The 20482-nt window shown below is 49.2% G+C and overlaps 2 protein-coding genes across 5 annotated transcripts in view; one reads left to right on the top strand and one right to left on the bottom strand.

Moving 5' to 3' along the window:
- Positions 1-6229, top strand: part of LOC133265582 (integrator complex subunit 6-like) — a 40178-nt gene extending 33949 nt beyond the window's left edge. For 2 of the 4 annotated variants that reach the window (XM_061446257.1, XM_061446256.1), the window contains 7 exons: positions 237-452; positions 919-1042; positions 1607-1749; positions 2099-2330; positions 2734-3126; positions 4581-4674; positions 5357-6229. In XM_061446257.1, the coding sequence (XP_061302241.1) occupies positions 237-452; positions 919-1042; positions 1607-1749; positions 2099-2330; positions 2734-3126; positions 4581-4674; positions 5357-5456 (1302 nt within the window). In that variant the 3' untranslated portion in view covers positions 5457-6229. The remainder of the gene's footprint in view (positions 1-236; positions 453-918; positions 1043-1606; positions 1750-2098; positions 2331-2733; positions 3127-4580; positions 4675-5356) is intronic. The other 2 variants (XR_009742026.1, XR_009742025.1) reach the window with 2 other exon arrangements.
- Positions 6230-16474: 10245 nt separating this feature from the next.
- Positions 16475-19312, bottom strand: MMGT1 (membrane magnesium transporter 1). The gene is made up of 4 exons (XM_061446226.1): positions 19204-19312; positions 18715-18767; positions 17641-17744; positions 16475-16770 (listed from the first exon to the last, which is right to left on the bottom strand). Exons 1-4 carry the CDS (start codon positions 19283-19285, stop codon positions 16608-16610), a joined length of 402 nt encoding a protein of 133 aa, XP_061302210.1. The 5' UTR covers positions 19286-19312; the 3' UTR covers positions 16475-16607.
- Positions 19313-20482: the final 1170 nt, after the last annotated feature.

The raw sequence follows: 20482 nt of genomic DNA, 5'->3' as shown, positions 1-20482 counted from the left end.
TACTGGCATGTTAATGTAGATACACTGGCTAAATGGCTTTCCCATATGTTAGCACATTAGGATTTCTTTCTACTTGAGATTTAATCTATGTAATCCAATATATCCCGGGGTAGGTAGTTCTCCTGTTTGTTGAGCAGTTGGGAATTAAATTCATAGTTTGATTCTGTTAATGTACTGTGTTTTATACTGGAAATGTGCAATTCCTGCTGATAACTCATGGTGTGATTCCATTTTAGACAAAAATAGAGTCGGAACGGATAATAGGTTCAGTGGGTAAGAAAGTACCACAAGAAATTGGAATAAAAGTGAAAAACCACTCCAGTGGCCTCTCCTTGGTACACAGTAGGGATTTTAAGCAGCTGCTGCAAGGGATCACTGGGGAATCTCCACTGAGACTGGCGGAAATGAACGTTAAAGAATTCGCTGGCTTCCACATAGGACTGTTAAACAAGGTAAACACAGAGTGATCGTGCATGATTAAGCAGTTAACTTCATCTGTTCTCAATGGGTAACTTTTATGGACTTAGTGCAGAGGAAGGAAGGGAGTGCTTTCACTGAGGCGTGAAGAATGCAGCGTAGGCATAAATGGTGAGAAGAGTAAATGCACATTTTGCACTTGCTTTTGGGACTGTTTGGAAATGCCACAGTAGTAAACAGAGATAAGTGTTTTAAGTGACAATCCCTGCTTGTGGTGTTCCTCAGGACTTAACATGCTTGGCCTTGATGAAACTGGAAGTACTAGTGCACAGTAAGGTCTTGTTGAAAAGACAGCCATTGAGTCCGCTCTGTCCTGTTGTGAGGCTCTGAAGTGACTTCAGGATAATGAACAGCTAACATTATTACAGCTCATAGAGGAATTTCTCCTTGCGTGAGAACTGACTGGTTAACTGAAAGTTCCTTGTTTTGTGTTAAAACTAGGATTTGAAGCCTCAGGCATTCAGAAATGCCTATGATATTCCTCGTCGCAGTCTTCTGGACCAGCTCACTCGAATGAGAACCAATCTTCTGAAAACACACAGGCTTATCTTGGGGCAGGATGAAGGTAAGGAGCCACTGTCGTTCAGCAGTCGGGAGAGAGAACAGCTTTTTGTTTCTTTTATTCCCTGAAACAGCATTTTCTGCCCTCACTCTGGGAGCAGATATGGACATTGCATCATTTGCTGACTCTCAGTCCATGCCCTTTTGACTCTGAAGGGGAAAGAAGGAAACTTTTGCTTTGGGTCATGCAAGATGTCATCTTGCTTTGAATGTTAAAAAGTTTTGTGGGAGAGCTTTCCTGTACACTGGGGTTCAGTAGGTGTGGGCTTTATAGCCATAAAGCAGAGAGGAGCTTCTTTTGGTTTACCTTTGTTGGGTGCTAGTAGTCTAAAGCTGCAGTTGTTAGCATAGAGACTGAAGTTGCTTTTGTTTCATTCTTCCATCATTTAAGCTCAGCTCTTGCCAGCCTTATTTCTAAAGCTGTGGTCTCCAGCTCTTCCTCCATAGTGAGAAGAAATGGTCATTTCTAGTTCTTAAATGCTAGCACTTGCAATTAAAATGCTTGAAGTTTGTATTGCCTTAGTTTTAAGGTAGACTCTAAAGTAAGATCTCTCTTGTTCTGTTGCAGACTGCCTTCACAGTGTTCCTGTTGCTCAAATGGGGAATTATCAGGAATACCTGAAAATGATGCCTTCACCCCTTCGGGAGATTGACCCAGACCAACCAAAAAGACTTCATACGTTTGGCAATCCATTTAAACAGGACAAGAAGGTAGGAGTTGCCACGCTATCTGTTACACCTTGACTTGAAATCATTTGGGAGTAGAATTTCTCTCTCACAACTGCAGTGTGTTGCTAACCTGTGTAGCTCTTGTGTCATCTGAGGACAGGATTGCTGCCTTTCACGTGGTTCAGGTGAAATGTGTGAAGGATCATGCTGGTGTGGCACTGCTCTGTCTCTGGTTACAGTGTACATTAGGTAACTCTGTTCCAAGAGCTGTAAAGCGTTTGGAAAGCCACCTGAGTTTTAGCACAGAGGAGCTTGTTTCATCAGTTCATTGATGGAGTCATTTCTCTTATGTACTGTTCTTAAAACTTGGGGGTGTTTTTTCCCTTTTCAGGGTATGATGATAGATGAAGCAGATGAATTTGTTGCTGGGCCTCAGAATAAGATCAAGCGTCCTGGAGAGCTCAACACTCCAGCATCACTGAAGAGAAGGCGAAGCATGTCACCACTGCTGAGACGGCCACAGTCACCGCCTGTCGTCACCAACCACGTTGGTGGGAAAGGGCCACCATCTGCTGCTGGATCCCCATCCTATCCGAACCTCAAAGGTGTCCCAGCAAATAAAGGTATGTTGAGTTGTAGTGCAGCAGCCTGCACGCTCACAAATGATTTAAAAAGAAAGCAAAGCACTCTTGTGTGCCTTCTGAGCTGACTCAGTGCTTTATAAGGCTTATGCTTTAGTGTGCAGTAGGACTGAGTTGCTTTTGTTGGCCTAGATAAACAGGCTGCTGCTATAGCTAATGAAGACTGGAATTAAAAAGCGAAAATGGTGGCTTCATGATAGTGAGATGAGGTGGTAACAGTCTGAAGGGAAGTATTCCTTTGGTCACCTCAGGTATTGGAGAGTTGTCCAGCACTGTCACATCACTGTGTGCTACTTCAGACATGAAAGGATCCAGAACTACTTCCTTTTGTGCGTTTTTGATCTTGTAGTTACACACTAGTAAGATACCTGTGTTTAATTTATAGATACCAATAACAGTGTTGTCCAGGATGGCAATGGAGAGAAGAAAGCAGAGAACTGTCAGTCACTGGAAAAGCAGATGGATGGCTTACCTGTGCAAATGGGTCCTTCGGTTCCAGCTGCTACGGGAGAGGATGAAGTATTACCCAATGACTTGGACTCTCTACCTGTTGAATTCAATTGTTTAAGTGAAGATGGATTGGATCATAAACCTGGTCCCAACGCACTTGTTCGAGGGCCTCTAAATTGCAGCGTGCCTGGGGAGGACCAAAAACGGGCCATGGAGTCTACTTCAGAGTCGGTGCCAAATTCATTTAAGATAACCCCTATGATGCTGGAGGGAAACAATGCTGATATCAAAATTAAAGTGATGAGAGAGGTTCGCAAACCTGGAAGAAGTAAGTTGGATTTCCTGTGTGGGTGTGTGTTTTTTATTAATGTGTTATGTATGGTGTTATTCCTAGAAATAAGGAGCTATTTTTAGTCCACGTACAACTTCAGATGTTGAGTCATTTCTGGTTGTTGCATGTGAGCAATGGAGGGGCAGAAAATGAAGCAAGTTCGTAAACACTGGTGGGCAAGTGAGTTGTAGTTCAGCCAGCAGGGCTTGGGAAGTTGAGTGCCAAGTGACCTTGTTTGCCCTTGAAGATAGGTTAACTGGTGTAAAAGGTACCCTGTGAAAGCAGAGCTTTTGGTTTGGTTCCTGATGATCTAATGAGATGAGATGCTCCGCCTTAGGCTGCCCTGCTCCTTGTGTGTGCGTAGTGTACTTTGTTGCTCTGTGCCCCTCAAAGCTTCCTTTGGAAGGCAAAGACACATGTAGCTACAAGGGTCCATCTTGGAATATGTTCCAAAGGGAATCTTAAAAGTATCACTTTGCCATTAACTGTTTTACTTTGGGAGACAGTGTAATTACTGATGGAAACTGTTGCAAATGCTTAAGAACTGAGGACTTGCTATTGCTTTTTTCCTTTTTCCGGTAAGGTTTGATAACCCCTCAAAATCTAAACTGTTGTGAGGAAAAGTAACTTCCCTCCTCATCTTTTGTTACGTGCTTTGCCTGTACTTGTGTACAGGCTCAAAATCAAAACACTAACCTGAAACTCCAAACGATGTATGTGCTGTAGGGTTTGCCAATGGCAGATGTCCCATATATGCTCTGTGTCTGAGTGCATTATCTCTACAAATTATACTATTGGCTCTTCCCCTAATGCATTGTCAAGTGCCAGTAATCAGTATAATGGAGTGTTCTTAACTCTTCTGGCTTTCTGATCTTGGATTGCTTGCCCATACTTAGTATTTTGAGGTCTATAATCATTGTGGCAGACAGATGCTGTTGAGAGATGAAGCCATTTTTGTGCTGCATCTGTATTTTATTTTTAGGATGGTTGAAAACTTCTTATTTAGGTATGTCTTTGCTTCCTGTTTTTGCAAGGTCGGCTCATCTAATCTTATACCAAATTCATGTCTAGGAAGTGGTGCTGTAGAGTAAAATAGTACTATGTTCACTGTGAGTCACCTTTCTTGCTGCAGAGTTCAGGCAGGAGGCAGAAGCAGCAGCCATGGGGATAGGACGCTGCTCTCCCTAGCCTGCAGTTTCTAAGGACTGATGTTCCTAGCTGCTGCTCTTACGGAGAACCTAATTCTTTGGTGCCACATTTCAGTATCACTTCAGATTACACCTGCTTTGTGTGCATAAAGTTAATGGGAGCTTTTTCTTGCCTTACACAGTCACGTGGAGCTGGGCTTTGTTTCTTTGTTTGACTGTTAAGTTTTATTGAAAATGCATTTTTCAAGGTTGTTTTTTTTTTTTTAATAAATGGTTGAATTGTTATATTCTTTCTCTTTTTAGACTATGAAAAAATTTTCTCTCTCCTTGAGGAGGTGCAAGGACCTATGGAAATTCAGAAGTATTTCATTGAATTTGCTATCAAGGAAGCAGCAAGGTTTGTACAGATATGAATGACTTATGCTGATTTAGATAAGTAGTAAATCAAACTTTTCCAGTACTAGTAATTTGTTTTCCTTTTTGCTGTATTTCAATTATTATAGTTGTTTTAGTGCTCAAACAACTATTATGTTTTTATAGAGTAAATGTTTTTTTACTTAAAGTTTAAATGTAAACTCCATAGATGGGTTGTTATAGAAGACCAGCCCCAAATTTGAGTGCATTGGGCAAGAGTGGCTGCATTAAATCACATTTTCTGGCCATTCTAATGGCATAAATGAAACGAGCTCTTCCATACTGGGAAAAGAGGATCCCCTGGTAATATGATTCGTTGTGGATGAATAGTCTTAGAACCATAGAATGGTTTGGGTTGGAAGGGACCTTAAGTGCATCCAGTTCCAACCCCCTGCCACGGGCAGGGACCCCTTCCACTGGAGCAGCTTGCTCCAAGCCCCTGTGTCCAACCTGGCCTTGAACACTGCCAGGGATGGGGCAGCCACAGCTTCTCTGGGCACCCTGTGCCAGCGCCTCAGCACCCTCCCAGGGAAGAGCTTCTTCCTTATATCTGACCTGAACTTGCCCTGTTTCAGTTTAAACCCATCAGCCCTTGTCCTGTCTTGAGTTGTTCAACTGTGTTCTTGGAAGATGCAAACTGAAATTGCTCTCCCTTTCTTCTTCAGGTTTAAAAAACGGGTCTTAATACAACACTTAGAGAGAATACTAGAGGAACTAGAGTTCAACAGCCTACCCAACAGAGTTAATCATGTCAACAGTAGATAATAATGTACCAGCCGGACGGATATGGACCAGGAATGAGTTTGCTGTGCCGCAGAAGAGTGGAAGAGGATGTCGCTGCCGCCCTCACCATCTTGGCAGTCAAGTGATTTTACTGTCACAGTCTGAGAAGAAGCAGTGGAGCTTTAACTTTAAGAACCTCTATCGGCAGAAGCTGGGCTATAACCTTAAGGATTTGCTATGAAAGGTGTGGCTTTTTTCCTGTGGAGGGTGCTATTTGCTCAACAGGCTGAAGAAAATACCCATTGCTGCCCCTCCTGCAGGTGATGAGAATTTACTCATTTGAACGCTGTCATTAGACATTTACGTGCTATAGGCAGCAGGTTGCACTAAAAATGGGGCACTGTCAAATGCACACACTGTCTGCATCGTGGAGAGAGCCCGTGTTCCCAAAAAAAAACCCTCCCAGAAACACCTGCACTGGTAAAATTGCATGTTGCCACCACAGAGACAAGGGTCTTGTTCCCAAGAACTGCTAGCCATGCCTTTAAACTTGAGATTCAGTGTAGATTGAGAGTAAAGAAACTGCTATTGTGTTAATGAAAGCTAAAGACAGCCCTGTGACTGTTACCACCCGCTGGTCACTAAACAATCTACCTCAGACTCTCTTCTGTTTTGTCTGCAGACAAAGTGCACCTGAGGCTTCCCAGGTCCCCGACTTCAGTTCTCTTTCATCCTGTGAGGAGGACGGAGACTCTTCAGGTGGCCTTGGCACACGCTGTGCTTTGGAAGCACTAAAAGGAAACGCTTTTAACAAACCGTGTATTTTAATGTTCATACAAAAGAGATTATTTTGAACAGTATTGTTACCAGATCACTAATTTGCTATTTTAACTGTATAAATTTTTTTGGAACATATGTATATATAAAATAAACCATTTTATTAATTTTTAAGAAGCGCTCATCTGAGGAGTCTGTAGCGGGCAGCACCGAGTTCCTCCACTTGTCTGTTACCGACAGACTGCGAGTGGTTTCGTACCACCAGTGAGCAGTTGCACTGCAGCCCCACCTGGTCTTGCACGCCCTCAAACACAGCCTGTGGTGGGAGATGCAGGATGCGTTTGCACCCTGGAGTACCTGCTCCGTCGCTCAGCTCAGCCTGCGTGGGGTGCAGGTTTTCACTCAGTGTTAAAGGTTCCAGTTTAGCAAACCTTTGGTTTACCTGAGCTGGTGTCCTCTCCTCCGTTCCTCTAACTCTTTTATCCAAAGGTAACTTTATTATCACAAAACATAAAGAAGACTGGAGCAGCTCCATGTAATGATTTTTCTTTTCCTTTAAAGCAGTACCCTGCGGTAGTAAGCGGCTCTTCTGATAATTGTGTGTTTTCAGTTGTTCGCTCCTAACATCCTCTAACAGCTTTCTTTTAAAGACAGGTTGAAGTTGTGCTCGTGTTTACTAGCTCTTCACCTCCTACTGCAAGTATCCTGGGGGTTCTGGTTGCCTAGCCAGCAGGCAAGAGGCAGGGAAGCAGCGTTCAGCTGGTGAGCCTGTACTTCTCCATTCCTACAGGTATTTTTAGGACTAGCCAGCCTGTGAGACAGCTTTTCCGTCCGCTCTCAAGCAGTGGCCTTGTTTCTCTGGAAGATGCAGTTCAAGCATTGGGATTATACCAGTGAAATTCAAGAAGGAAATGAAATCCAGCAACAGCAAATCTCTGTGGCGGTGTTACGTGAATGAAGTGACCTAAGGAAAGGCATTACTGTAAACCTGCCCTCATTCTTCTCCTAAAAACAACTTACTCATCTGTAGACTTAAAGAAAAATTGACACAGAAAATACCTTGGAATGATACAAAGGGAGATTCATTCCTTCAAAACTTAATGTGGAAGCTGTACGTCACCATGATAGGCCTCCCATGCCTAATGTTGGATTCTTACAAGGGAGTTTATTTACAGAGGGTCAGATACACTGTGCATACCTCACTTTAAAAGAGGCTGGTTGCATGCATCGTGTTGCATGTAACAGGCTATTTTTGCAGTGGTACTGGTAAGAGGAGACAGCTTTCTTCCATAGAGTTAATGGCTATTTAGTTTTCTTTCCTGATTCCAGACACTCACTTGCTGATAGTGTGTCTGAGGAGGGGCTGAGGTTTTAACCACTGACCTTCTTAGGATGCAAACCTGCTCTTTTGACGTGATGCAGTTGGCTGACAAATTAGCTACAGGAAACTGGTGCCTTTCATTGTCTGGAATCTTCTATCTCAGAAATCAGTCCATGCAAGTAGAAGCAGTGAGAGTTTTCCCTTACCTCACCATTATTTGAGCTGAAGAAATTGAAATTGGCCTCAGAATATTAGAAGGGAAGAAACCTTGTGGTGAACTGGATGTGAGTTTTCATAAGAAGAGGTGAAGATAAAGGAGCAATGGTAATTCATCTGAGTGCACACAGCCCTGTGTCCCACATGGAACACAAAAGGAACATTGCTGAAGAAGCAGAAAATGCCCACAACCATGTTAAGGAGAATCTTAATGGAGACAGTTCATTGCAAGACAAATTGCTGTGTTGGATCTGGTGGAACATGCATTGAACAAACACAGCACAAGCCTCGAATGACACCCTTCACTCCAGCGTGCAAGTGGGACAGCCAGGAGAGGTTACACTGGTGTCAGGTCTTGCCTTTCCTGCATGGAGACCATGACCCCAGGGGCAGTGGCTGCGTTCCTGAGCACACGTCCAGTCTGTGTGTGACAGATGAACCTCTGCACAACAGGAGTGCTCCTCAGCAAGGGCCCTGGAGACAGCACGGCTCCACGGACACATATGGATGTGTGGATGGAATCGGGAAAGCTGCACAGGCTTTGCTGAAACTTAGGTTTTTGAGCCTTTATCTAAGGTTGAAATAACTTGGCACAGTTAAACTGGAATGTTGGCTGTTTCCTGTAAGGAGCATTGTTTAGCAATCTGAACTAACAAATGAAGTGCTTATTCCTGCCATGAGCAGAAGGATTGTGTGAGACTTTGGAGTCTGGATACCTGTATATATGCGTTTCCTGACCCTCTCTTAAGTAGATATCCTCACTGCTCATCAGTATTTTTTCCCTTGTAAGCATGAAGGAGTTTTCCTCTTCAAGCAAGCCCAGAGTCCTGCAGCTCCAGGCCTGGTCACTGATGGCAAATACCTGTTAGGTGCTGCTCTTCCCTGTTTGTTTGCACAGTGCATTTACAAATGGGTTAAGGGTATTCTTGCCCTGGTTTAACCAGCATCACAAAGTGATGGGCATCCTTCAGATTGAAAGCCACTCAGGATGTTACTGTGCTGTGCTTGGCTTGGCGGTGGTCAAGCAGTTGTGTATCTTCCTTTACAGGAAACTCACAAAAAACAACAAACCAACCTATTTTTATGCCTTCCCCCCCTTCCCCTAGAAGGTTTCTGCAGGTTCTGCCTCTAACCTGGCTGCCTGAAATGGCAGCAATGCAGGGGCTGGAGTTTTTCTTTTCTATTGCTTAATATCCACTAAGAAAGTTCTGCTGGAAAAATAGGAGTGGCAATGACTTGGCTAACAAACCGACAATGGAATAAGCTAAACTACTTCATACCAGCAAAAGGCAACATCACACCTTCAGCAAATGGACTTGCTGTGCTTGACTTGAAGGACATGCAGCCTAGTTAAGCTGGAAACAAGGCCAAAGACACTTGAGATCTGGCAGAAAGGAGGTTTGGCAGAGATCTGAAGGAAGGATGTTAGTCACTGGGTTTAAAAGGAGCTGCTGCTTTCAGGTCTGCAAAAACAAGCTGAAGTCTGTCTTAAGTGGAAAAGGAAGAAAGTGGAGAAGAATAATGCGTTGGGATTTAGCAAAAATCTTGTGGCCTGGAGCAGTTCTTAAGCTGTGCTTGTAAATCTGAATCTTGTGATCATTTCAGGGAGGGAAGGCTAAACTGAACAGGTTGGACTTACCTGGCATTCTCTGTTCCAGTTCAGCTGCAACCTGGTGTGTTGTTTCATCCTTGGAAGTAGACCCTTGCCTTGCCTTTAGCAGTGGTGTTTGTGACTGTCTCTTGGTAGTGGGAACCCTGTTGTCCATCAAGCAGGGAGCACATGTAGGGGCTGTGGGTACTGCTGGTGGGACAGGCAGCCGCCGCTTGCATGTGCTGAAAGCTGGTTCACCTTCATCTGATCCACTTCAGAGCCTTCGCATTAGAGCTGTGTGAGATGCTCCTCAGGTAGAGCAAATCTGGTAACTCAGAGTTCAGAAGCAGAACGTGCCAAGGAGGGAGTTAAACTTGGTGCAGCTTTGTGCTGAGCTCACCCAGTGGAAGAAAAGAACATAGGTGCATGTGCCTTGCCTGGGTTGGCATCTGCACGAGTGGACCAGGAATGGTGACTGCTGGTGCCATGTAAAGAAAACATCACTTCTTTTACTTAGCATGAGCTGGGAAGCTATTGAAGAAGCTGCTGTGCATTAAGATTCTGAACTTGGGCTGAAGCTCTGAATTCATGGTGAAGCCCAGAAGAACAGTTTGGCCTGGGCAAGGCAGTGGAGTGGAAACCTCCGATCATGGCTGTGCTGAAGATTTATGTGTGTTTTTTGAGAGCTTGAGGAAGCTTCATCTTCACATCTGCAGATGGAATTTCATGGCTGTTTCCTAGCCCTGGATCAGCTCCAGCAGCAGTGGAAGTAGCCGGATCCTTGGCATTTATACACGCTTGCCGTCGTCCCAGTCACTGTCACTCTGCTAATGCAGTCTTGCATAACATCCCTTAAAATATTGGGCACCCCTGGCTATTTGCTGTATCCCAACGTTCCCATCGCCACTGCTGAGCAGCTGGGAGGAGGGATGGAGCTATTTGTGAAGCATCCTCACAGTGGGTGCCCATTTAAAACACTTAAAGGCTCACAGAGAGCAGGAGGTTTACAAAGCATCACAAGGGCAAGGCTCTGTTTGTGCAGTGAGATGGTTTCTGGTCATTTTCTCCCAAAGTGTGTGCGTATTTTAGGGTTATATTAGTAAATATTTAACACAGAATATATCAAAGAGAGGTTCAGCCTCTTGTGAAGGATGGAGTTGGAGGGTTTCCCCTCTTGCTTCATCATGCAGCTGTGATCTCAGCTCGCCCAGTCCTTGCAGAGAAGGATGCTGGGCTCTGGAGCCATCCGAGGTCTTGGATTTGTGACAATAGGCAACTGCTTCCTGCTAGCTGGAGCTGGGCTTTTGCTGGCTGTGTGGACAGGCGCATTCCATCTCTTGAGGTGCTGGTGGTGTGAGCAGCTGCTGTCTGGGTGCGACTTCTAAAGCTTAGAAACCTGGCAGTATAACTGGGTTTGAGTGTAGGCGGCTGAAGGTGTTCTAATGAGCATTGGCTGCTGTAGTAGCTCATCTCTTGATAGTGGGTGCCTCAGGAGTCAAGGGTGCTTTCATGAGCAGGACACAAACACAAATGAGCCCTCTTCCCCAAGACTGAGAAGTGATAAAACCACTAAAAAAAGGGCATTTTGCTGATTGCAGATGGTTACAATGCAGCTGCTCAGCAGTGACATCCCATAGAAAAATAGCTGTTTCCCAGTCTGTGCAGCATATTAAACCCCTCCATGCACAGCTGGCACATTTAGCTGTGCTGGTGATGTTGGAGGGGCTGATCCGAGAGCAGCCTGCATCCCGTTTGCTTGCAGGATGTGAAAATGAGGTTGTTCCAATTCATCTGCACTTGGCTCTTTCAGAAGAGGGACAAAGCTATCTTGAGGACAGGTAGGGCTGCTAATTAAAGTCTTGTGGCACTCCTCTGGGAGAGCCTTTAATGATGGATGGAGGGACTTACCCAAGGTCATGCAGTGTGTCGCTGGCAAAGAGGGTTATGAAATCCATGCCCTAATTCGGTCTTTAACACTGAATTACCTCCCTTGGTGCTGGAAATCCCACCTAAACTCTGGTGTGTGTGGTGGGCTCCTGTGTTCCCTGACCAGCCTGGCTCTGGGGCATGAGGCTCCCTAGGGCTCGTTTCCATGCAGGGGTGGCTGAAGTGGGTGCCTTTGGCTGGAAGTGTGCATTTGGAGCTGGAGAAAGCAGGAGCTTGGAAGGAGGGAAGTGGTAGGACTGTAGTGAAGTTGCCTTAAGCAAGTAAGCACTTGTAGTGGTACTGCCTTGTCTTTACCGTGGAGTTCTGGCTTCTGACCTGAGCTGCTGCAGAGCCTTGCCTTTCTTAGCTGTGTAAAAGTGTATTTAAATGGCATCTTGGATACAGGGCTCCTGCCTCCGCACACAAGGAGGGGGCAGAGCATAGAAGCTGCTATCCAAAGTGATTGCCAGTGGAAAAAGAGATGGTTGGGGGACTGATGAGCTTTGGAAGAGGCTGTTTCAAGTGTGTGACGTTCAGACCCTCCTGTGGGAGCGTTGCTGGAAAACAGGGATCTGAATGTGTGGCACTTGCAGCGCTGCAGCAGCAGCATGGGGCTGGCAGGGAGCTCAATGCAGGTAGGGCATGCCGGGGCTCAGCTGCCAATGGATGATGCTCAGGGAGCTGCTGCTGTGGTCAGGTCAAACGGGGTGAGAGCAGCTCCTGGGAGCTGGCCCTGGATTCCCCTGAGGGAAGGCAGCTGCTGGTGAGTCACAGAACCCCAGCCTGGTTTGGGTTGGAAAGGACCTTAAAGCTCCTCCAGCTCCAACCCCTGCCACGGGCAGGGACCCCTTCCACTGGAGCAGCTTGCTCCAAGCCCCTGTGTCCAGCCTGGCCTTGAACACTGCCAGGGATGGGGCAGCCACAGCTTCTCTGGGCACCCTGTGCCAGCGCCTCAGCACCCTCACAGGGAAGAGCTTCTGCCTAAGAGCTCATCTCAGTCTCCCCTCGGGCAGGTTAAAGCCATTCCCCTTGGCCTGTCCCTACATCCCTTGTCCCAAGCCCCTCTCCAGCTTTCCTGCAGCCCCTTCAGGCACTGGAGCTGCTCTCAGGTCTCCCCTTCAGGAGCCTTCTCTTCTCCAGGCTGCCCCAGCCCAGCTCTCTCAGCCTGGCTCCAGAGCAGAGCTGCTCCAGCCCTCGCAGCATCCCCATGGCCTCCTCTGGCCTCGCTCCAACAGCTCCACGTCCCTCTTGTGCTGCTGCCCCAGAGCTGGATCAGGGCTGCGGGGGGGTCTCCCCAGAGCGGAGCAGAGGGGCAGGATCCCCTCCCTGAGCTGTGCTCACGCTCTGGGGGTGCAGCCCAGCACATGGTTGTTGTCTTCCTGCCTCCTGTGACCTTGCCTGGCCGGCCCTGAGCTGCTCCAAACGCACTCAGAAACACCTTGGGGAAGGAGGGGGGATTTTTTCTTTCCCTGTTGTTTCGTTCCCGAGTGCCTCTGGGGAAACTGGCTCATCCAGCACCCAGCAGCAAGGGCTACACTGGGGATATGAACTGGGACCAAACAGCCTTGGGGGGGGGGGGGGTGTCTGTGCGTGCCCCGGGATCACCAGCATAGGGTGAGCCATTGGTCTGATGAGCCAAATGTCACCTTTGTGGTGGTTTTCTCTCTCTTTTCCTTGGAAAACAGCCTGTAATCCATGACACAGCACAGCCTGGGCCCTTGCCAGAGCGCCCTGGGGCTGTGTTCCGGCTCCTGCTGCCTCCCTGCACTCCTGCTTGCCTTCCTTGGCTGGAGAAGAGATCAAGTTAGCGCAGGGAAATGAATTCGCTGCCATTTTAAGGATGTAGCTTTCGTTGCACTCTCGATCGCTGAGACCCACCCGGGGCTGATGAAAAGGCTTTGTACCCGCTCCGGCACCGGACTGACTTTCACTGTGGTTCTCCCCCAGGTGATTACAGCTTCAAGGTGGACCTCAAGGCTGAAGCCAAGGAGCGCTTTGCCTTCGCTGCCCGTGCTGGCCCTGGAAAGCTGGTAGCAAAGGTTCTTGTTGCTTGTTTCACATTCAAAATCGCCTTTCCTCACCCTTCCCCTGCGCAGGCAGTGTGCCAGGGCCAGCAGGGAGCGAGCCGCAGCTTCCCTGCCCTGCCAAGCCTTGGGGCTGAGGGATGGGGGGGGCTCCCCACTGGTGCTGCAGGAGAGCCTTGTCTTTCGCCAGTGCCCTGGGGGAAAGCTGCTGCCTTTGGGCTCCAAGGAGGAGCAGAAACGGTGCCGCTCTGGAAGGGGGAGGGCTGTATCCAGTTGGAAATGTCCCCATAGGATGTGGTGGTGGAGATGGGAAAGGCGAGGGAGCCTGGAGCATGGGAAGCGAGTGATGAGGAAGCCAGAGTTAGAAGCAAATGGCCATTCCCTGCTTTCTCCAGGGATGAGGCTGTGTTGGTGCTCCAGAGCGCTAGGACCGGGCCATAATCTATCCCAAGAAGCTTGAATCCAGCGCTGGGCAGCAGTGGGAAGGAGGCACACGGGCCTGGCAAAACTAATGCAGATTAAGGCAACAAATGCAAGTTATCAGCACGTGTCTTTTCTGTTATTGAATGCAGTAGAAGCATCCCAGCCTGGAGCCGCAGTGGTTCAAGGCACCACGGTCCTGAATGCCGTAGGGTGAGGCTGCAGACTTTCTCTTCAATCTAACCCAAGCAGCTCTTGGCACAAGCAGTGTTTTGCTGTCTCCTCTGAAGACCTGCACATTGCACGGTGAGCACGAGGGAGCTCTGGTGCTGGGGAAGGTGCCCTTGCCCTAAAACACTGATTTTGGGGGGGTTTGCACCCTCATGTTCAGTGCTGGGTGCCGCCGGAGCGCGGTGAGCCCAGGGTGAAGGGTGCAGTCATGCTGGGTGCTGTAATGCAGCAAACTTCCCTAGTTCTTCGCTTTCTTTTCAACCTCCCCCAGTGGAAAAGCAGAGCAGGGAGTGAAAAGTGATCTTGCTGCACAGACTTTAACCATTTCCAGCCCTGTGGGTAGGCTGAGAGCTTCCCCCAGCACCTGCTGCACTACCGCACCTTGCAGGAGCCTGTCCCCTGGGTTGGCAGGGGATGAGCACTTGATAGAAAAGCTTTTACTATGCTTAAAAGGAAGGCAAAATATGTCAGATCCCTTGACTAAGAATCTTAAAGACATGCAGATCCTCAGTAACGCTTCCCTCCTAAATGTTTTGCTTCCCTGCTTGTAGGGATTTGATTCCTCTCCCTGATCTTTACCTCCCGGTAATGAACACAGTTGCTTCATGTCAGTCCTCGGGGGTCACTTCTAAGCACTGAGTCACCAGGGGTTTGCTGCTGCAGCAGGCTCCAGGCTGCTCAGAAATAAACACAACAACTCCCAGCCACTTCAAGGATATCCATTTTTATTGGGCATTGTGAAATCCATAAGAAAAAATAGCTCGTACAGCTCTGTGGTAGAACCATTGCTGCTGGAGAGTCAGGTACGTGTCACGAGAAGAGACCTGATGCAGCCAACAGGACCCGTGCTGAGGTGCAGGTGATGTTCTCCACTCGCCCTGTCCCCCAGCAGCAAGTCCACCCAGCCTTACTGTACCACAAATGGGGCTTCTTAGATATGAAGGGTGAGCCCTGCCCCAAGAGACCCTTTGCCAGCAGCTCCTGCCAACCTCAGCATCAGCCTGGTACGGTGGTACCTGACCTTCTGCTTGCTTCTCCTTCAGCTGATTCCTTCCTCTGTGCCTCCCAAGGTCACCTGGCCAATGCTCACCCCTTCCTCCATGCAGTGGCCTCAGCAAGCAGCTCTCTTCCCCAGGGAGAGAGCAGTCTGTGGCAGAGCTGACCTGATACTTGCTATTTTTGAGGCCTTTGGTGACAGCAAGCTGGTTTGTGACAACCAGGACACCTTAGGAAGTAACCTGGCAGCTCAGCCACTTTCAGGTGGCAGAGTAACCCTTTCTAACCAAAGCCACATGCTCAAGAGTGACTGTGGAGCAGCAGCTGCAGATGTTGCTGTATCACTGGGGCACCCACTCCATAGGACGGGCAGAGTCAGAACAAGAGGCTTCAGTTTATGCAGTATTGTTGTTAAGCCTTTTGCCATTGACAGTTCTTAACAGGTTAAAAAGCAAAACCAGATGTTAGACAAAAAGCAGCAGTGAGACAGCCTCAGACCAGGCACAGTTCTCACTTCCCCATCAGTATCTTGAGCTACCATCCCTTCGCCATGCCAGGTAGGTGGAATGCCAGACCAAGAGAGACTGTAGCATCGATTCAGCCCTAAGGGGAGGTGAGAACTGAGGTGTCAGTAAGAGTTAAGGGCTGTGTTATCTGTCCCACTACATGAAATCAAGACAGGAATCAACAAAAGGGCTCAGCTGGATAAAGAAATCAGACTGAAAGGCTCTGTTGGCAGAGAAGGGAGTGGCTGTACCACAACTTGATTACCTGTACCAGTGCCAACAACCAGAGCTGGCTGCTGGTCCCTACCCCTGGACCACAGCCAGAATGGGTATTTCTTATTGATACTTAAATACAACTCATAGAAGATGATTTGGGACTTGTATCTGGTGCCAACAAAGCATTCAGCTGTCTGATAAACACCCCTGTATTCACAACCAGAGAGAAGAGCATTACAGTGGGCAATCAAGCCGAGATTATCTTGTGTGTCTATATATCTGTATATATCATGATATATGGTAGATTATCTACGTGAGCAGATGTGAGCTGCCTCCCCCAAATCAACAGCCCCATACTGGGCAGCCTGAGGCAGCACAGGCCAGTTTACACTTAACTGAAGGAAGGCAATAAGGAAAGAATGTGATAATGGATAAAAAGCCCCAAAACCTTCACACAACTTTCTCCGCATCGTAGAAAAACAAAGATGAAGCAATCTCTTTGACTCCCCCTGCCCACAGTGTGCAGGGCTCGCAGAGCAGGAGATGCTGCCCCTTTTCCTGCTGTTCACCCAGCGTTTCTGAAGGCCTTCCACAAGCTGCAGTGCAAGCAGAGAAACCAGCCAGCACTCCACCGTTCCCTCTTGTCAAAGAGCATTAAATGCAGTGCAAACCAGCGTGCTTTTTTTTTTCACTGGAGTTAAATCAGCTGCAACTTGATTTAATAGAGGGCAATGGGAAGGTGGGTTTCACAGCATAACTGTCGAGTGATTTACACCGCGTGGCCAATTCACAATGGAGTCGTTCTCATTAATCAGTGTACAAAGGTCATTAGTTTATATATATATATACTTTATAAAGTCTGGAAGATCAATATAAATACTGCTCCAGAAATTAAAAAAAGTGTTTACATCCCCGACTTGAATATTACATCTCAGTGTCCTGGGTTCACCATCAGCAGCTGGGAAAGCCTCAGCGGCGCAGAGCTTCCAGCTTCCGGAATTTCAGTGCTGAGCTGGATGACAAAGCATCTTGGTTTGAAGAGGAATTCACTGTGTCTGGGGACTGGAACAATACTCTACCACGATGATTAAATACATAAAAAGATGGATGGTTCCTTAATGTGTCAAACGTCCTTCAAAATATAAAGGTAGAGAGGCAGTGTTAATACTCTTTAAGACTCTTGCTTTCTTTTTATGTTTCCTTAAACAAAAACACAGAGGGAAATACAAAGGCAAGCATGAAGAACTAGTTCTACATTGAAACTAGATGATCTTAAGGTCCTTTCCAACCCTTCCTATCCTATCCTAAATACTGACTGCAGAGGTTGGACAAGCTTCACCTTCCTTGAGTTCTGCCTGCAGCACCAAACGTGCCAGCTTCAGCTCAGCTGCCCCTTGTGTTAACACCTTCATGCTTACTGGCAGCTTTCCCTCTGTTTCTGTGCCTGAAGCCATGGGGTTTAGGTAATCGCTATGAAATGCTATGAAATACAACCCTGGCAACTTGTTGGCTTTCCATCCTCTCCTGTGTTCTTGGAAACAGCCAGACAGGCCATGTCTGCCCGTCCAACTCCAAACTCTCCATTCAAAACCACTTATTTTCCTCAAGTCTTTCAGAGATTCTGCCTTGAATTCAATGTGAGATACAAATAACTCAAACTCTTGTAAAGAAGCAAAGGCAGAGGGAGCCAGGCATATTGCCCACAGGCTGAGACCACCTCAGGATCAGCCGCTTGTGGCTGCTGAGCTCTGACTTCCCATACAGACACTGCATTCCTCTTCCAACTCTGCACAGCAGAGGTGTGGCTGAGGGAAAGCAAGGAGGTGATTTCAGCTTTTCTGCTTATCTAACTCTGATATTAAAGACACAGCTGGCTTTCCCAGGCGTGACTGTTCACAACATGCATTTAAGAAGACCCAAGCAGCAAAGCTCTTTGAGTGCTCAGTGTGCACAGACAGCAGCAGATACATGTGGTTCATGAAGGGAAGAAATGAAAACATACTTATTTTTTAGCTCTGAAGTGGCATCCATGTCTTTAAACTCTCCTGCGATGTGTGCTATCCCATAGCACGTAACTGCAAAGGCTAACAGGGTCTGAAGAACTATCTGTAACAGAGGCACAACACAACACATACTTTAGAGTCTCTTTTCCTACATTGCTTTCTATTATTAACTATTTACCCCCCCAATAGCTCATCTTTCAAACAGTCTCGTGCTTTTCATCCCATGCTTTACAGAGGTGGAAATCCGAGTAGGAACCAGGTATGAGGGAAAGCAGTAGGAATATGAGAGTAGAATCTCAGCAGGGAAACTGAGGCACGGGAAGGTGAGATACCCCCACCTATTTAGTGTGGCAAAACAGTGATGGAGCCAAGAAGAGCTTCAGCTGCCGGACAACTGCTCTGCATTGCATGAGCTGAACGGATTCACAGGGCTCCTCAGTGAGCTCCTTAGAACAACCCCCTGGTTCTTGCATACTTAAGGCTCTAAATGCTCTCTCTGAGAAGCGAGCTGGCTGCCAGCACATGCTGTGCAGTGGTGGCAGCTGCTGCTCCATCCTAATGCCGTGCCCAGTTGTGGGTATTTGATCCCCTTCCCTTTCTGATTAAGCAAAACTGGAACAGAGAATAACTGAAATGGGATTTAAACCCCCAAGAAACTGAAGCAAATGAAAACGACCCTTCCCCCCCCCCCTTCCTGAAGCAGGTTCTGCAGGCACACAGCCACGCTGGGTAAATGTCAGCCAGCAGAAGCCAGAGGGAGGAGGATGTTTATGCTGCAAAGCAGGAGACGGAGGCGAAAGCTCTCTGGGCTGAGTTCAGGGAATTCCTGGGCGAGCTGCTTCAGGGGGATGCTAAAGAAGGGCAGTGAGATCTGTACCTGGGGTTTGTTCTGACAGACAGAACACACCGCTGGGAGTCGGGATGGAAAACAGGGGAGGGAGCTCAAGTGAAAGCGCAGGTTAAAACCTGCTTTACCTTGTCTTCATGCTTATCACGTTAAAATAACAAAGCAACTGCGGGAGACTGAACAATCCACCCAGCACCTTACCGACGTTGTCACGACTGAAACTTACATCTATGGGCAACGTTTCGTCTTCCTTTTCTGTTAACCTCATGTAGGAGCGATCTACAAAACACAAACACGCACACGTCAGGCGCTCGCTCAGTGTAGAGAGCACGCAGCAGCAACACGGAGCGCTCGGGGACCCGGCTCGGAGCGATGCTCCCACCGCCCCGGAGCCATGCTCCGATCCCCAGCTCCGAGCGCTCCCGGTGCCGCTGTCAGGAGGGGAACGGCACCGGGCGGGGGGGGGGCACATGGAAGGGGTGAAGCCGCCATCGGACGCCGGGTTGCCCTTCCCTTTCCCTTCCCTTTCTTTCCCCTTCCGCTCCCGTTCCCCCCGCTGCGGGCCCGAACCCCGCGCTGTGCCGGTGCGCTCCCGGCGGGGCCCAGCTCCGCTCTCCCGCACCGCGGGCACGACGATGCGGGCCGTGCGCGCTCCCGTGCGGCCTCCCCGCCCCGGCCCGTGCCGAGCCGAGCCCGGTGCCCGCCGGTCACTCACGCTGCGCCGCCGAGAAGGCCGCGTGTGCGAGCGCGAAGAGGCCGAGCCCCACCAGCCCCTTCCACACCGAGCCCGCCGCCATCGCCGCCGCCGACAGGGGCGCACCCCCCCCACCTCCCCGGCGCACGGTGATGGCGTCAGCAAAGGGGCGGGGACAGGCCTCGCCCGAGGGGCGTGGTTTTGCGCGGCAGGGGGCGTGGCCGCGCCACCGCGTTCCCAGGCGGGACTGGGGCCATTGAGGAAATCCCGGAGTGGTTTGGGGTGAAGGGACCTCAAAGCTCACCCAGCTCCAACCCCTGCCACGGGCAGGGACCCCTTCCACTGGAGCAGCTTGCTCCAAGGCCCTGTGTCCAACCTGGCCTTGAACACTGCCAGGGATGGGGCAGCCACAGCTTCTCTGGGCACCCTGTGCCAGCGCCTCAGCACCCTCACAGGGAAGAGCTTCTGCCTTATCTCCAACCTGAACTTCCCCTGTTTCAGTTTGAACCCGTTACCCCTTGTCCTATCACTGCAGTCCCTGATGAAGAGCCCCTCTCCAGCATCCTTGTTGCCCCCTTTGGACACTGGAAGCTGCTCTGAGGTCTCCACGCAGCTTCTCCAGACTGAACAGCCCCGATGTTCTCAGCCTGTCTCCATACGGGAGCTGCTCCAGCCTCTGAGCATCCTCGTGGCCTCTTCTGGACTTGCTCCATCAAACCCAAGGGGTTGGGGTGACCTCAGGAGCCAGGCTTGTCCCAGGGGGGAAGCGGACCAGCAGCGCTGGGCCAGGCAGCTCCTTCCCAGCTGAAAGCAGAGCACAGGATGCCAGGGACAATTCCTGCTCTCCGCATGCAAGAAGCAGGGCACCAGGGGACACACAGGTCGGGAGCCTGACCCCAGGCCAGCGCCAGCCATCCCAGGCCCTCCATGCCCCGAGGTGCACGGATAAGGGCCACAGAAGCAATTCCTTGGGGTATCTCCTACAGACCTCCTTCCAGCTGATCCCTGTGGCGCTTAGCGCAGCCCTCACCGTGCCCCCCACCCCTCGCGGCACGAACCCGCCTTGTTCACCCTGGCCCCACCTCGGGGCAGGCAGACCCAATCCCCCCTCCGCCCCGGCCCCCTTCACCTTTGCACCCCCTTTCCCTGCCCTTGCGCCTTTACACGCTCCCCCTCGGCTCCGCTCTCCCGCCCCAACCCCGTCCCTATCCGGGCTCCCGGCAGCGCTGTCCCCGCCCCGCAGCGCCTGCGCCCAGCGCCGCTTCCTGGTGGTGGCGGCGGGGCCGGGGCCGGGGCCGGG

Source organism: Pezoporus flaviventris, unplaced genomic scaffold (assembly GCF_033815535.1).
Source record: "Pezoporus flaviventris isolate CSIRO_AGI_PZ_B2104156 unplaced genomic scaffold, CSIRO_AGI_Pfla_v1 ptg000005l, whole genome shotgun sequence".
NCBI lineage: Eukaryota > Metazoa > Chordata > Aves > Psittaciformes > Psittacidae > Pezoporus > Pezoporus flaviventris.
Note: the sequence above shows the minus strand (reverse complement) of the source record. Positions and strands in the feature narration are given on the sequence as shown.